Source organism: Lepidochelys olivacea (genome assembly GCF_965140295.1).
Source record: "Lepidochelys olivacea isolate rLepOli2 genome assembly, chromosome: 17".
Taxonomy (NCBI): domain Eukaryota; kingdom Metazoa; phylum Chordata; order Testudines; family Cheloniidae; genus Lepidochelys; species Lepidochelys olivacea.
This window is the reverse complement of record NC_140427.1, coordinates 16226315-16243874: the sequence shown is the minus strand read 5'-3', so window position 1 is coordinate 16243874 and position 17560 is coordinate 16226315. Positions and strand designations below refer to the sequence as shown.

General features: G+C 42.4%; 1 protein-coding gene across 5 annotated transcripts in view; it reads left to right on the top strand.

Annotated features, from left to right (window-relative positions):
* The first annotated feature begins 559 nt into the window (after positions 1 to 559).
* GTF2I (general transcription factor IIi) overlaps positions 560 to 17560 on the top strand; it is a 75602-nt gene continuing 58601 nt past the window's right edge. For all 5 annotated transcript variants that reach the window (XR_014714422.1, XM_084651271.1, XM_084651269.1 and 2 more), the window contains exons 1-3: positions 560 to 812; positions 15408 to 15511; positions 16919 to 17057. Coding sequence is in view for 4 of the 5 variants with exons in the window: in XM_084651271.1 (XP_084507397.1) it covers positions 15413 to 15511; positions 16919 to 17057 (238 nt within the window). In the remaining variant the exon portion in view is untranslated. The remainder of the gene's footprint in view (positions 813 to 15407; positions 15512 to 16918; positions 17058 to 17560) is intronic.

The window sequence follows — 17560 nt, the reverse complement described above, 5'->3', positions numbered from 1 at the left end:
GTGTGTGGGGAGGGGGTATAATCCAGCTCAGAACCAGAGGAGTTGGATTGCTTTGAACCAGAGACGAGCAGGTCCCCGGGGAGGCCTGAGGAAATGGAGGGGAGGCAGGGCCTGCTCTGAGGCCTAGCCCTGCCCAGCCTCCTGCTCCCTGCCTGGTTTTCCCCGCAGGGGTCCCCGGCTCCAGGACGGGGGTGGCCCTGGAGGGCCGTTGAACGTCTCCCCCGCCTTTCCTGAAGGACGCTCCCTCGCGCAGGTGGACCCGGGGCCGCCGCGCCCGCAGCTCCCCGCCGCGCCGAGGCTGGCCGCACAGCCATGTTCCCCCCTCGCCGCCCGCCTGAGAGGCCAGCGTTGCTCCCTTCCCCGAGCTCCGCCGCACGCCGCGGCGGCGGGTCGCCTGCGCGGGGCACGCTGGGAGTTGTAGTCCGCCAGCCTCCTAGCCCGCCGCTGCCCAGCGCGTGAACGGACCGGGCCGCCGAACCGCAACACCCGGCAGGCGCCGCGGCCTGTGCGCCTGCGCAAATGGCTTTCCTCGAACAAAAAAACTCCCCCCCCTCCCCCCCTCACATCGGTCCTGGGTTCAGGGTGAACGAGTGTGTGAGGGGACGAGGCCCGGCCGGCGCCCCAGTGGACGCGGTCACCAAGCCCCCGCCGGCTGCCCGACGAGTCGCGAAGAGGCCGCGGGGACGGGCCCTGCCGGGAAGCGCCTGCTGTGAGCTGGGATTAGCTTGGCCTCCCCGGGGCGGCGGCGGCGGCGGCTCCTCGCCGAGACTCACCAGGACCCGGGCTGCCCCGATCCCGGCGGCGGCCAGCCAGTGAGTGAGAGCCCGGGCGGGGAGCGGGCCTGGGCCGAGCCTGCCTCTGGCTGGGCCGGTCCCTGGGGGTGTTTCCCTGCCCTGGTCGCTATTCCGGGGGGGGCCTCACATCCCCCACCGGTCGCTATTCGCCGTGTGTGGGAGGGACTTACATTTACCCCCCCCCGTCGCTATTGCCGTGTGTGTGGGGGGGGGAGGGACACTCACATCTCTCCCCCCCCCACCCCGGTCGCTATTGCCGTGTGTGTGTGTGGGGGAGGGACACTCACATCTCTCCCCCCCCACCCCGGTCGCTATTGCCGTGTGTGTGTGTGTGTGGAGGAACACCCACATCCCCCCCCCCGGTCGCGTGCGTGTGTGGTGGGGGGAACTCACACCCCCCCCCAGTCGCTATTCGCCGTGTGTGTGACTCACATCTCCCCCCCAGTCGCTATTCCCTGTGGGGGGGGGGCTCACATTCCCCCCCCCCCCGTGTGTGTGTTTGAGACTCTCATCTCCCTCCCTGGTCCCTGGGGGGTTAACACCCCGGTCGCTATTCCCTGTATGTGTGGGGGGGTGACCCCCCCTTGCTATTCCCCGTTAGGGGGCTGACTCATATCCCCCTCCCTAGTTGCTGTTCCCTCTGTGGGGGTGTAACTCTCACAATCTTCCCTCCCTGGTCACTGTTCCCTCTGTGTGTATGCGGGGGTGTAACTCACATCCTCTCCTCCCTGGTCGCTATTCCTAGGGTGGGGTGTGAGACTCTCATCCTCCTCCTCCCCAGTTGCTATTCCCTGGGGGTGGGGAGTGTCATTCATTTCCTCTACCTGCAGCTTTGCCACTCTGCAGTCACTATTCCTTGAGGAGGTTTATACCCCATCAATTCCCCCTTTCCCCGAGTCACTGTTTCTTGGGGATGTGTCTCACTCTCCCACCAGTTGCTATTGAGATTGAAGGGCATCTCGTTTCCCTTTCTCTTGGAGGGAGCTTTCACACCTCCTCCATCCCCAGTCACTATTACCTTGGTGGTTGGGCACAACATTCACCATCTTTGGCAGGAGTGCAATGATCTTGGTCATAGGGAGGAAGCTGCTCCTCCCTTAGTTAGGGTTGTGGTCATTACGCTGGGGTGCCACAGCTTCTCATTGTCTGGCACATGCTAGGTCCTGGAGCACACTGATAGGGAATGAGGGTGGGACAGGAGGCGAGGGCAGGCAGCTGCTTCTTGGGAGGGCGTCGGGGCGAGTATGCTAATAAACCTTTAGGAGTTGGCTGGTCAATGGGAGTCTGGTGAGCTCCAGAAGAGAAAGTTTAGGGGTTTGGCATCATGCTGGAAGTGGAAAATGGGAAACAAGGACTTTACGCCTCTTGGTTGAGCACGAGTGCTCAAGTTCCTTGATTTACACCCCCCTCTCCTCGTGTAGGGGGGACGGGTGAGATCCAGAAAATGTGGCTCAGCACCTCCTGGGGCAGTCTACTTTGAGGAGGGTTGGGAAGAAAACAGGTGTAGTTTCTTGCCTTTGGGAATGCAGGCCTAAAATAGGTCACAGAGTTGCTTTCTCTGGGATTTGGAATTTTGTAAAAAACAAACTTTCACCAGAAGCTTTCCCTCCTTTCTGCCTGTGAAATAGCAGCAGTCATTGAGTTTGAATATGCAACACTGGGGAATATGCAATTCATGGCATTATCAATAAGAATATATGAATTATCATTTCAGATTGAATTTTAAATTCTGTTAGTCCTTTTGACCTGAGTGGCTAATCAAGGTTTGAGGGTCTGTGGGGAGTTTCCACCAACAGGAGGAACTGATGAAAGAGTCTGGTGGTACCTTTGATGCCATATTATTTATTTACATAGAATGTGTAAAGTCCTGTTTCCCCAAACACAGGAGGAACCAAAAATAACAGGAGGTAGTTTCTTTGCTCGCAGTCCCAAGCTGCCTCTTGCCAGCTTCTCCAGGCTCTCTGTGTGTTGTCTGCTTTCTTCAGTCTTTCTGTCTCTGTTCCTGTTTCTGTCTCTCTCCTTGAGCTGTGTCTGTCCCACACACAGAGAGCCAGGTCTACTCTAATCCCTCAGACAGAGGCAAACACCTACAAGATCTTTATCAAGCATTCTTAAAACTACAATACCCACCTGGGAAAGTGAGGAAACAGATTGACAGAGCAAGACGGGTACCCAGAAATCACCTACTGCAGGACAGGCCCAACAAGGAAAATATCAGAACATCACTGGCCGTTACGTACAGCCCCCAGCTAAAACCTCTCCACCACATTATCAGCGATCTACAAACTATCCTGGAAAACAATCCTTCACTCTCCCAGACCCTGGGAGGCAGGCCAGTCTTTGCTTACAGACAGCCCCCCAACCTGAAGCGAATACTTACCAGCAACTACACACCACACGACAGAAACGCTAACCCAGGAACCAATCCCTGTAGCAAACCTTGTTGCCTACTCTGCCCCCATATCTACTCTAGCAACACCATCAGAGGACCCAACCACATCAGCCACAGCATCAGAGGCTCATTCACTTGCACGTCTACTAAAGTGATCTATACCATCATGTGCCAGCAATGCCCCTCTGCCACGTACACTGGCCAAAGCGGACAGTCCCTTCATAAAAGAATAAATGGACACAAATCGGACATCAGGAATGATAACATACAAAAGCCAGTAGGAGAACACTTCAATCTTCCTGGACATTCTATAACAGATTTAAAAGTAGTTATACTTGAACAAAAAAATTTCAGAAACAGACTTCAAAGAGAAACAGCAGAACTAAAATTCATTTGCAAATTTAACGCCATTAATTTGGGCTTGAATAGGAACTGGGAGTGGCTGGCTCATTACAAAAGCAGCTTTGCCTCTCCTGGAATTGACACCTCCTCATCTATTATTGGGAGTGGAATACATCCACCCTGATCGAATTTGCCCTGTCAACACTGGCTCTCCACTTGTGAGGTAACTCCCTTCCCTTCATGTGTCATTATATAATGCCTGCATTTGTAATTTTCACTCCATGCATCTGAAGAAGTGGTGGCTTACCCACGAAAGCTTATGCTCAAATAAATCTGTTAGTCTTTAAGGTGCCACCAGACTCCTTGTTGTTTTTGAGGTCTACTCTAGAAAGTTTTGCTGGCATAGCTATGTTGGTTAGGCATGTGGAAAAAAAACATGCCCCTAAATAACATAGCTGTGCCAGCTCTTTCTACACAGGTTGTGATAGGCACATACCAACCGCCAAGTCCTTGGAGCATTTCCTAGTCCAGTGTCCTAGACCCTTATCCACTGAATATTCACAGAATTGCCAGGCTCAGTGTTCCCAAAGGAATAGAACACATTACTGTGTAAAGTATCATGTTAGCCTGGATCTGTAAAAGCGGCAAAGAGTCCTGTGGCACCTTATAGACTAACAGACGTATTGGAGCATAAGCTTTCGTGGGTGAATACCCACTTCATCGAATGCATCTGACGAAGTGGGTATTCACCCAGCAAAGCTTATGCTCCTATGCGTCTGTTAGTCTATAAGGTGCCACAGGACTCTTTGTCTCTACTACTGTGTATGTTTCAGCAAGGTCCACTACCTTGCATAACACCACAGCACTTGGATATATTTATAGTGAAAACAAGAATAAGTTTGTCAAAGATTCAAGATTCTAGTAATAGTGAGTAAGAATATTGGAAACGATTATATATGAAACAAAATCATAACACACTCTTTTAGAGACTAAACTAACATTAACTTGTCAAAGGAAGTTTTCTCTCTCCCAAAATTCTCTTCAGTGTTTTTAACCAAGGCTAGCTGAGACTTTTTTCATGAAACAAGACCACTGTCTTTTTGTACTTCCTCAGTGAAGGATGCCTGGGTGTCTTCTGAGCGCCCCTTCCCTCATAGTTAAACAAACCTTTGAAGTGTACCCATGAGAGAGGTTTTCTCTTCCTGTTACATTTTTTTTTCTCTGAAGTCCTTACAATATTTCATTTGCTTTCCACACAGACTGGTGATAAGAAGCCTATTGTGAATGAGACAATACTCAATATACATGTGAACACAGATGAATAAACAACTTTTGTCTTTCAGAAAACATGTTTTTCACCTTAGCTGGTGACGAGTATCTACACACTGAAAATATATTCTTAAAGTGTCTCTCTCTCTCTAGCACTTCTTACATAGTATTTGTACATATATTTTACACTCCCTGGTGAACTAGAATATACACACCTCTACACGTCTTTGCCAGTTGGCATTGAGAGGTTCTTGGGTCACGGACTCTTCATTAATATGTTTAATCTTAAACACATTTTAGACATTTCCTGTTGTTTTTTTTCCAGTTGTTTTCTTATCAAGTCTCTTGCTGATGAGATGTGTGACCTTTTTTTTACAAAAAAGGCTATGTAGTAGATTACTTTTAAAAAATTTTAAATTCTACGCTAGGTGGCTAATTTAAAGTAAGTCATCTATTTTTTGTGCATATGTGATTGCCCACAAATATACATTATCTTTGAGAGAGTCTTTCGGCTCCTTTCTTCTTGAGCAGGCACCATACTGGATTACATTGATTTAAAACTCCTGAAGCATAGATTACATAGTAGGAGAAAACATGAATCCATCAATCAAAACAAAACAGATGAAATAAAAATTTGTCCCACCAGCCTTGATGGCTACGTATTTATAAAGGTAGAAAACTGTTTTCTTTAGTTTTAATAAGAGAGAGAACTCACCATTGAAGTAACAACATTTGAACTGATGTAGCCAGAGTATTTTTGGTAGTGTGTCTTTGGGGAGCTGTGTATTTTTAAAGTATGAGATTTTATGTACAGTAGATTCAAATTAATCTTTTGAAGCAGATCAGGTTAGTTAGATTAATATAGTGGGGTTAGTTTGGGTGAAGACCTATGTGACGCTTTTTCCCTGGATGTGTACGTCAACTGCCTGCCTAAGTACTGAAGGGATCATTTACCCTCTAGTAGAAAATAATTTTAATTATAAATGCATATAGAAGTCTATTCACATTGGGTAAAATGAATTTTCTTGTTGGACACTATAGCTCATGAGTGTTAACTGCACCTTGTGGAACTTACAATAAGGAGTAGTCCTTGGGAAGCTGGGGGGGAGGAAAGCAGAGACCTACTTGGCAACTGTAAAAGTCAGAAAAGAAGCACCAGGAAGCTTCTGTCTGCTAATTTAAGGGAGTGGAGAGACAGTCTGTGTAAAGTGTTTGTTCAGGCTTGGATCCATGTTACTTTAAACATTTTTGAAAGTGCACCCTCTGGATTATGGGGCTGAGAGTTCATTTTGGGAGTTCTGACAGGCACACAATCCACTTAAATTTTGTTCTCGCAGTTTGACATCACAGTCTCTCTCAGTATTTCATAACTACCTGCTGTATAAACTTTGAAGTGAAATTGTGAAGAGTATGTTTAAATGGACCGCAATTACCATCACCCAGCTTTATGCTGTTGATTTAGTTTGTGGTAGATTTGATGTGACTCAACCAGATAATCTGAAAGTATCGTACTGAAATATATATTAACACAGCAACGTGACTGATACTATCATTAACTCAAATCTGACTTAAACAAAGTCAATTTTCTGAGCAAATCAAAACACTAATTTGCCTTCTCCATTAGTAGCGCAACATAAGACTCTTGGGGACTTGTTCTTTCTGTCCTGTGTAAGCATCAAGCTCTGTATCAGGGTAGGAGGGTATCTGCATGTTGCTTTGCAGTGTCCCCCTTGACTCAAGAAGGACAAAAGTAATGGGCTCCAGGAAGAGGTTGCAAAAACAGTCAGTAGTATGCAAGATCCTGAGTCCAGGGGGAGTAAGGAAGGAAATAGCAAAGGGTCATCAGATTGCAAGAGAAGCAGTATAGGACAGCTGCCCTGATTTTCCCCAAATGCACTGATATGTACATGTTTAGGCAGTTTGGTGTGAGATGGACATACAGGCTTGGTTAGTACAGGGTAGTGTGGGGGCGGGCAAAAGCTGCTGTGGGGCTATAGCTCAACCATGTTCGCTGTAAGCGGAACAAATGGGTGTTACATACGGGTTTCAAAAATGTTTTGGATTGTAGTGTGGGTTGGCCTTTATGTGAGCACCTGAAGAATAGCTCACTGTAGGTGGATTTTTTTAATGGAAACAATAGATTTGGTTCCTGTGACACAGTACAATGTGAAATAGAAACCAAGGGTGAGCCTGTATTAGCTAAGAAGACAATTTGTCACCATGAACAAATGCCAGAACCAGTTTTGCTATAATTAGATAAACAGGAGTGGAGTTCAAAATAGATAACTTCTTAGACATTGGGTGTTAGTGTTGATGGGCACAGAGAACAAGAGTAATTACTTAACATGAACAATCATGTTTATTAAGTAAATGTGATTACACTAGTAAAGACTGAAATTATCAAATGGTGGGACTCTGATTAATAATTTACTTTGTTTATTTGATTTAACATTCATTAATATCTTTTTACTGCTTTAGAACTGTATGCATACTTTGAAAACTAAGTGAATTTATTCCGAGTCTCAATCTTACTTGACTATTAAGACAGATTTAAGTACATGCACAGATAGAATAATTAAGATGCTATTAAAGCCCAAACATATACTAGTCATATTTTTAAAAAATGTAGTATAGTATATACTAGGGCTGTGGATTAATCTCAGTTAACTCACGTGATTAATTAAAAAAATTAACTGCGATTAAAAAAATTAATCTTGCTTAATCGCACTGTTAAACAATAGAATACCAATTGAAATTTATTAAATATTTTTGGATATTTTTCTACATTTTCAAATATATTGATTTCTGTTACAAACACAGAGTACAAAGTGTACAGTGCTCACTTTATATTATTTTTTATTACAAATATTTGCACCGTAAAAATGATAAACAAAAGAAAAAGTATTTTTCAGTTCACCTCAAAGGAGTACTGTAGGGCAATCTCTTTATCGTGAAAGTGTAACTTACAAATGTAGGTTGTTTTTTTTGTTTGTTACATAGCTGCACTCAAAAACAAAACAATGTAAAACATACAAGTCCGCTCAGTCCTACTTCTTGTTCAGCCAATCGCTAAGACAAACAAGTTTGTTTACATTTACAGGAGATAGTGCTGCCTGCTTTTTATTTACAATGTCACCTGAAAGTGAGAACAGGCATTTGCATGGCAGTTTTGTAGCCAGCATTGCAAGGTATTTATGTGCCAGATATGCTAAACATTTGTACGCCCCTTCATGCTTTGGTCACCATTCCAGAGAACATACTTCCATGCTGATGATACTTGTTAAAAAAAAATAAAAAAGTGTTAATTAAATTTGTGACTGAACTCCTTTGAGGAGAATTGTATGTATCCTGTTCTGTTTTACTCACACTTTGCCATATAGTTCATGTTATAGCAGTCTGGGATGACAGCCTAGCACATATTGTTAGTTTTAAGAACACTTTCACAGCAGATCTGACAAAGTGCAAAAAAGATACCAATCTGAGATTTCTAAAAATAGCTACAGCGCTCGACCCAAGGTTTAAGAATCTTAAGTGCCGTCCAAAATCTGAGAGGGACAAGGTGAAGAGCATGCTTTCAGAAGTCTTAAAAGAGCAACACTCAGATGTGGAAACTACAGAACCCGACCCACCAAAAAAGAAAATCAGCCTTCTGCTTGTGGCATGTGACTTAGATGACAAAAATGAACATGCGTCGGTCCGCTCTGCTTGAATCATTATCGAGCAGAACCCGTCATCAGCATGGAAGCAAGTCCTCTGGAATGGTGGTTGAAGTATGAAGACACACATGAATCCTTAGCGCATCTGACTTTTAAATATCTTGCGACACCGGCTAAAACAGTGGGAGGTAAGGATTTAGCCTACAGGTCGTTAGCCTAATGATCTGAGTATATGCTTTTATGAAACAGATTCCTGTAATCCTTCACTTTAACTTCTCTTGGGTTATGGCAGGCTAGGTGTAACATTTATTTGCCTTTCTTGCTGTGCTAGTCATAAAGGGAAATTTAATTGTCTTCCTTCCTTTTCTCCCCGAACAGCATATGCTCTGTACAAACAAAACTCTTTAAAAAGCGTAGTTCTTCCTACTCATGCCAGAATGTTGTTTCTCTTGCTTTTTTGTGTCCATAAGAAACTGTCGGGGAGGACATCTAACACCCGTGGGCCGCAGGGATTGGCATGTGCACTCTTCTGTAAGAATAAGAAAGACACAAAGTAACTTTCTCTTGTGGTTTGGCTTTCACTTGCCACAAGCATTTCTATTTCTTTGCTCTCAGAAGTGGAAGTAAGCCAGAAACATGCTGAATGAGCTACATCTAGGTCCCAGCTAACCTACACAAAGCTACCATTTTTTGTTTTCTTATCCCTGGGCTTCCATTTTGCACATTTGCTTCATGTCCTGGTGACCCTCTCTCCAGCTGAGAGCCCTGGTGTCCCATCACAATTACTTTGTGTAATGGCTTATTTAATGTTACAGGTCTTTACTTATTAGGCAAAAACTTCTCTTCAGACCATCAATTTAAAGGATTCACAGATGATAAATAATACTAAATGCTATTGACCTCTTTGAAGGCCCTTTCCCAGCAATATAGGATTGGTGAAGACTTAAAAATATATCCTTAGTGGTCTTATGGAAACCTACTTGTGATAGCTACTACCTACCAAATTCATGATCCATTTTGGTCAATTTCACGGTCATAGGATTTTTAAAATTGTAAATTTCATGATGTTAGCTATTTAAATCTGAAATTTCACATGTTGTAATTGTAGGGGTTCTGACCCAAAAAGGAGGGGTGTGTGTGGTGGGGGGGTGTCACGTTACTGCTACCCTTCTGCACTGCTGCTGGTGGCGGAGCTGCCTTCAGAGCTGAGCAGTTGGAGAGTAGGGATGTAAATATCGGTTTAAAAAGTTAACCGGTAAACGATTTAAAATTATATCGTTTAATCAGTTAACTGTTAACTGAGGTCGCTCCGGCCGGCCTGGTGTGGGGCGGCCGGGGCTGGGGTCACTCCAGGCACAGGGCAGCTGGGCATGGGGCCGTTCCGGCCGGGTGTGGGGCAGCAGGTTTAATGGTAAAGGTTGGTTAACGGTAAGCCTAATGCTTACCCTTTAACCTTTTACATCCCTACTGGAAAGCAGCAGCTGCTCACCAGGAACCCAGGTCTGAAGGCACAGTCACTGCCAGCAGCAGTAAGGATGGCATGGTTTGGCATTTCCATCCTTACTTCTGCGCTGCTGCTGGCAGGGTGCTGCCTTCAGAGCTGGCTACCCAGCCGACAGCTGGCTTTCTCCAGCCACCCACTCTGAAGTCAGCACAGAAGGAAGGGTGGCAATACCGTGACCCCCCGTTTAAAAAAAACCTTCTGCGCCCGCCCCCTGCAACTCCCTTTTGGGTCAGGACTCCCGATTTGAGAAATGTTGGTCTCCCCTGTGAAATCTGTATAGTATAAGATAAAAGCACACAAGATCAGATTTCATGGTGCGTGATGTGTTTTCATAGCCGTGAATTTGGTAGCGCCCTAGTAATAGCTAAAGATCTGATTCAATTTAACTTTTTGACTAGTACATTGGCACATGTTCTAAGTACCACCAGATTTTGAATAGCCTTGCACTGAGTGTTAATCTCAGGATTAACTATTGTCCTTCACCATTTAAGGGCCTAATCTTGTGGTCAGGTGCAGACCTATTGAGCTCAATGGTGCAATGCCTAATAATGAACACTATACTCCTATATACTATAGGCTGGCAGAGATACAGGAGAAAACTGCAAAATTTAGAGGAAAATGCGGTGAAATGTGAAAGGAATTTTCCAGGTGTGTGGCTGCTTTTGTCAGGGTGGATTGATTCTAAATCACCAAGTGCAAAGCCTTGTTTTTCTAAATCATTGATTTTAATTTAATTTTCCGTTTGTACTTGAGTTGTTTTCTAAAGAAAGGTGCATTCTCATAGGTATATATAACCGTTGAAACATGTTGATTTACATCTAAATAGAGACATTACCGTAGATTTGGTACATCTTTTTGCTGCCTAAGGGGGCACACTTAACTCTCTCTCTCTATTTTTTAAGCAATTACATAGCTCAGTACTCTCAGATTCTTATTAATTGCACAATTTTAATGTTAGAAAAAGGCGAACAATATATTTATTAGATAATTAACTTTTTGTTCATGATTTGTGTTAAGATGCATTAGGTTGGTAACTGTAATTTAATTAAACCGAAAACAGCATATAACATTTATTTTTATTAAACAAAATCTTAAATGTTTTGACTCCATAAACTTCGCTTATCTAAATGTTTTACATTTAGAATTAAATTATTTATTAAACAAAGGCGTTAACTATGGACAGTGAAATAAGCTGATCATACACACTTTGAGTTAGTTTTCTCGACCTGAAGAAGAGCTCTGTGTAAGCTCGAAAGCTTGTTTCTCTCACCAACAGAAGATGGTCCAATAAAATATATTATGACACCCGCCTAGTTTCTCTGATTATTTCAGGTCAGCCTGAGAAATTTTCAAGTATGCCTTAGGGCATGGCTACACTTGCAGATGTAGAGCGCTTTGAGTTAATCCAGCCTTCAAAGAGCACCGTAGGAAAAGCGCTGCAGTCTGTCCACACTGACAGTTTCAAGCGCACTGGTGTGGCCGCATTTGCAGCACTAGCAGTGGCATTGCGAGCTGTGCATTATGGACAGCTATCCCAGCATGCAAGTGGCTGCAACGTGCTTTTCAAATGAGTGCGGTGGGGTGGAGTGTGACAGGGAGTGTGTTGTGTGTATGTGGCGGGGGAGAGAGTGGGTTTTTGGGGGGCTGAGAGCATGTCAGCATGCTATCTTGTAAATTCAGAGAGCAGCAGACCCCCCCTCGCCTCCCTCCCGCCTCTCTCTCTCTCATACACAACATTCCACACTAATGGTTGCTTTGTCTCGGAGTAGATAAGCAGCCGGCTGTCAGAAATGGAGCTTTCAAAGGGCATTTCTGCATTCCTGCAGCCGATTCCAAACAATGACAAGAGTGGCCACTTGACTTAAGGGGATTATGGGACGTTTCTGGAGGCTGATCAGAGCACGGTAAAGCAACACCCCATTCACACTGGCGCCGCAGCGCTCCAATGAGGGCGCAGCAAACGTTATTCCACTCGCCAAGGTGGAGTACCCAGCAGCTCTGTAGCCGTGGAGTCAGAGTGCTCTACGTGCCTTGCCAGTGTGGACGGGTAGTGAGCTAGTGCTTCCGGGGTTCCTTTATTGCACTGTAACTCTCAAGTGTAGCCAAGCCCTCAGTCAGAGTGACTGAGTAAGAACTTAAACTCCACCGAAGTCTCTTAAAAATGAGATGGTCTCCTAAATTACTTAATTGTCCTTCTAACTTTTAAAACTAGTAGATCTCATCTTCCCCCCTCCTCACTTTTATTCATAATTGGAAGAAAAGTAAAAGCAGGAAAACTTGTCTAAATCCCAATCAGTTTATCTATTTTTGAATGGATTAGTTCAAATGAAGAAAATATTCTTTCTGTGCCTGCAGAAGAGGATACTGCTGTCAAAAGTTGATTTAGCAGTTCAGCAAACTGTGGTTTCTTGTGCTTAGCTACTGACTTTCTTTAAATTGAGAACTGAGCCAATCAGAGCTTAGGTAAGGAGAAGCTATAAAATAAGTGTAATGAGACCACTCAAGTGGGCTTAGTGGATGATCCTGATAAGATACATGGTATCTCCTGGAGTCAGAGGCCAGGTTCCAATACGTGTTCTGATTTTGCCAGTCTTTCACCCAGTGGCACATCCCGAGTCCCCCACAGGATCAAGCCCTTAATACAGTACAACTTGTGTCATATTTATAAAGCTTGACCTCAAAAGTTAGATGTTTTTTCTTTATATAGAAAAGCAGCCTTTAATGCAGAGTTTTTGATAAAGGCTCATTGATTCAGCATATTTTTTATTTAAAATGTTTTAAGAGATTATAACATAAGGCATTAACATATTTGTTAAATTCAGATTTCATTTTAAATGGGTTTATTTAAAAAAATGTAAATAATAAAATCCCTTTTAAAAAAATCGTCAATTTTTATCTACCCTGTTCTTTGCGGGGGGGGGGGGGGGAAGACAACTGATCTTACACTAATACGATATATTGTGATATGTGTAATTGAAAATGTTAGGGAAATGAATGTTGTTCCATCTGTATCCAATTCTAGATAATACATTTAAATAAAACACAAGTTTTACAGGGGTAACTGGGTAAACCTCTGGTCTGTGATATATAGGAGGTCAGATTAGATGATCTAGTGGTTCTTTCTGACCTTAAACTCTATGAATCAGAATGTATTTAATCCCAAGTTCCAAACTGGATTAATCGGGTTTAAATATCCTGGGCTGGTACAAGGTGCTGTTTGACCTTTTAATGAGGTGAGGACCATCTGGTTCTGTTTTCATGGGAAATACGGCAGTATAGCTCTTTTACTATCTTTCTGGGGTTAATGTTTACTACTGAACCAAATGGAAGAGTAAACCTACTGAATGACTGACATAATTACCTTCAGGGTGTTGTGGAGGTATCCTGTTCAAGTGTAGACTGTACTTCACCTTCACCTTTTAGCTTAAGAAATCATTCAGGCTCTGTGTATACAGATGGACTTGCTTAAATTGTGATGTCAGTATTTTTAAATAGCCTAGGCAAGTACATTCAGGCCAACATTAGCACAGTAAAGTGGGAACTAGAGGGCACTCTGGCTTTATCATGGAATAAGTAAGGGACACTGAGTTAGATTCTGATTTACAGCTTTTCGGCTGTTTTTAAGACAGATAGCATTAGCTGCAATCACATTGCACTTTAAAGCTACCAAACAGCTTTGTTAAAGCGCCATATTTAAACCTTGCAAACGTGTGTCTGGAGAAGGGACTGTCTCCAACATGACTTAAAACTATAGTTGTAAAATGGACAAGACTTAAAACAACAATTTGCTTGATTTACATGTACTATAGAGTTTAAGAAACTGGATGTTGCTAAGGTAACTACTGAATATCCAGGTTTCATTTGCCAGACTTTTGAACCTCTGTAGTACTCCACTTGCAGGTGATATGTATAGTATAGTGCAACACTTTTTTTTTTTAAAGAGAAAAAGTGCCACATTCAGTTGAAATTGAAAGGGACAGCTACTAAGCATGAAGGGACAGAGAGAACCCCCAGACGCATTTAATCCTGTCAGTGTATTGGGTAAGTCCCTTTTGTAGAAGGGATTAAACACCCAAATTTTCAAAAGTGTGCATTTTGTGTGGATATTTGTGTGCATTCACCACCCTGACTTCTGTGCACACGTGAAGGGATGCATGATACCAGTGCTTAATTTGTGCCAGGGCACATCTCTAGGTGTGGCAGTTCATAGCCCTGGCACCTCTGGGCTTGCTGTGTCAGTTATGAAAATAAAAAAGTTGTTTGAGCCCTGGCATCTTACTGCTTGATCCTCAGTACCTCTCTTGTTACAAATTAAGTACTGTATGAGACCCTTGAAAATTGAGCCAAAATGTCTGCCCAAGTTATAGAAAAGGAGCAAGATCTTAGAGTGTACTTTTCCAGAATGCCTTGATTATCCTGAGCTTTTCTTGATTCTGTTGTGCTTAACGGAGATTTGCACAAGGTGTTTTACTGTTTAAGAAAGGACTATTCTCCCAAGTGTTTGGCAAAAATTTGAGTTAAATAGATGTAAATAAAACAAGTTGTAACAGTCCAGCAGAAAAAATCCCTTCTCTTTATCAGTTGCTCAGGTTTCATTCTCATGATGCGCTCATACCACGTGTTCTCCCATCATCCAGAGATTTTTCCAGCAAAAACAGAAAATACAAGTCCTAATATTTCTAGTGGTTACTTTAAAGAATAAGGTCACACTTTCTATAAATCATAATGTTTATAAAAAGCATTAAACTTTTTTTTTTTTTTTTGCAGGCCACTTTTAAAATTTAGTTTGTTATATTTCAGTTTCTAAAACTATGAAAGTCTGTAGGTACCCAGGTAGGTTCAACTAGGTTTGACACCCACAGGGAGCTGAATGGTATACAAATAAAAATGTCCCACTCTTTGCTGCTACTGTTGGCATGCCTGAAGACACTTTCCTGCTAGACTGAGTTAACATCTTAGGATATGCAGTTGATTACCGGGAAGGTTTTTTCAAACAGAAAACCCTAGGACTTTAAAGGGTAGGGATGATGTCTATGTTTTAAATATATCCTATCTAGTTTGTCCTTCGTAAGTATTAATCCAGATACTCAGGTTAACGTTGGCTATCGAGGATGCTTGAGAACAAAATCAAACTGAAAAAATGCAATACAAAATTCTTCGGGTAACTGACATTGTTTATTCTAGATACTTAAGGTCCGTATTCTAGTCAGGATGTGTCGTCTTACTAATTAATTTAAAAATCGAATTCTTACAAAATGTCTTTGGAATAGGATAGGGGAAATGTAAAGAGAGAGCATGGAGGTTTTTTCCTATTTTTGGGAGGGGTCCAAATTTAATCTCTACCTTTTAAAAAAAAAACCTTTCGTTTCCACCATGTAACAAAGGATTTAGTGTTCTTCCATTGTTATGTAGCACCCAGGTCTGTAACAGTTTTATTTTTTGCTTTACAGGAATAATGGCCCAACCAGCAACGCCAGCATTGTCCGTCCATGATGAGGACTCCTCTGAAAGCAGAATGGTGGTTACATTCCTCATGTCAGCACTTGAGTCAATGGTTAGTGTGGCTAGTTGCTTCAGTATGTTAGAATTATGTTGCTCTCACATACAAAATTACAACATTTTCCTGAAAATTGTTGCATGCCTTTTTCACTTCTAGCTTTTATGCTTTACCTTTATGTAGACTACTCTGTAATAGAAGAATAGAACTGTAGAATATTAAAGAGTGAGTTGATAGCATATTTTTCAATAAAAAAACCTCAGTTCAATCTCTACTCAAGCAAACCATGCTAATAATAATCATGACTTTGGACTATAGGGGAGATATGATCTGAACTGAGAGATTGCACTATTAGGCTGGGATTTCACACAGCAGTTGAGGGCAATTTGTAGTTTCCAACAGGTTAAGCCACTGTAAGGATAATTATGGTATGCTAGACTAGTGTATTCCTTGCCTACTCTAGGGTATTGCACTGGTGTAGTTGTACCAGTAGCTGAAAGCCAAGTATAGACGTGGCCTTAGTCTTACAGGTTTAACTTAAGATAACAGTGAAAACACCACCGAACTGTTGAGCTTGAAGATATTGAACAGGATTGCTTCTCCTGCTTCCCATCATGAGGATAATCCTGTGGCTAAGGCATGGGACTGGGAATTGGGGGTCCTCCTTGTGACTTTGTGTAAATCTATTAATCTCTCTGATTTGGCTTCCTCATGTTTAAAATAGAATAGATAATATTTATCCTCACAGGAATGTTTTGAGGGTAAGGCCTTCTTCACACACAGAATTTGTACAGACTTTACTAAATGGGTACAGAGATGGATGTAGTTAAGTTGGTGTATCCCCTTTGCATGAACACTCTCTTAAATCAGCTAAAACATTATAAGGCTAAATCAGTTTGAATGTTTACACAACGAGGGTGTACCAGTTTAACTCAGGCCTGATTTACCCCAAAATTTAGGTCAACCTAATTACATTGCTGAGAGTTGTGAAAATTTCACACCCGGTAGGATGTGGTTAGGTTGACTTAACCCCCACTGTAGACCAAAGTCTTCCTTCAACCTATTCTCTGCCTCTCAAGTGGGATGGATTTACTACAGTGATGGAAAATCCCCTTCTGTCACTGTAGTGCTTATTCTACAGCAGCATAGCTGCAGTGTTTATACTATAGACATACCATCGCTCGGTTTCTGAACAGATTTAGTTCAGTTGGTACAAAGTGTGTAGACAACACCTAACTTCACGAATACTTCTAAAGTACTTTAAGATTCTCAGATGAAAGGCACTATAGAAGTATAAATTACCTATTTCTAATGGATGGCATTGTGTTATTTGCAACAGCGTTGAGAGCTATACCATGGCATCACTGGAAAATAAATTGTTTTCTGCATGGTTTCATGTAAAATTGCATTAACTGTACTTTTAACTATTGTAGTTCAAAGCAGCTCTGTTTTTTTCTTTTATAGTGTAAAGAACTTGCCAAGTCCAAGGCAGAAGTCGCCTGTATTGCTGTGTACGAAACAGATGTGTTTGTAGTTGGAACTGAGAGGGGAAGAGCTTTTGTCAATACGAGGAAAGATTTTCAGAAGGATTTTGTTAAATACTGTAAGTTTCCAAAAAAAAAAAGTTATTTCACAAATACTTAATTATACGTGATAGTACACTGAACTCTGTACCTAACAAGTGTTTCAATGCCTTGGACTTGCCATAATTGACAGAGTTATATTATGTAGATCAGTGTTTAAGAACATTTTTTTTTACACAAACATGATATTCAACATTCACGGTTTAGTTCACAGTGGTATTTTTACCTCAGCCAAAAGGTAATGCTACAAGACTAGCTAATGTTATTCTAAATGTGTTTAAACTCTGTCTACACTGAAGGTGCAAAGTGGTGTTTTATATCATGTTTGCTAACGCAGTTTTTAAAAAGCATCTTTTTTCTTAGTGTAGAAGACAGACTCTTAAGTAGTCAACTACTTTCAACTGTGAAAGACAGTCCCTTAGTTCCTCAGGTGACTTCATATCTTTTCAGAAGATACATGAAGCTTTTGACATAGGTAATAAAACCTTAGGGCTTGCCTACAGCTTTTTGTAGCGCCATAATT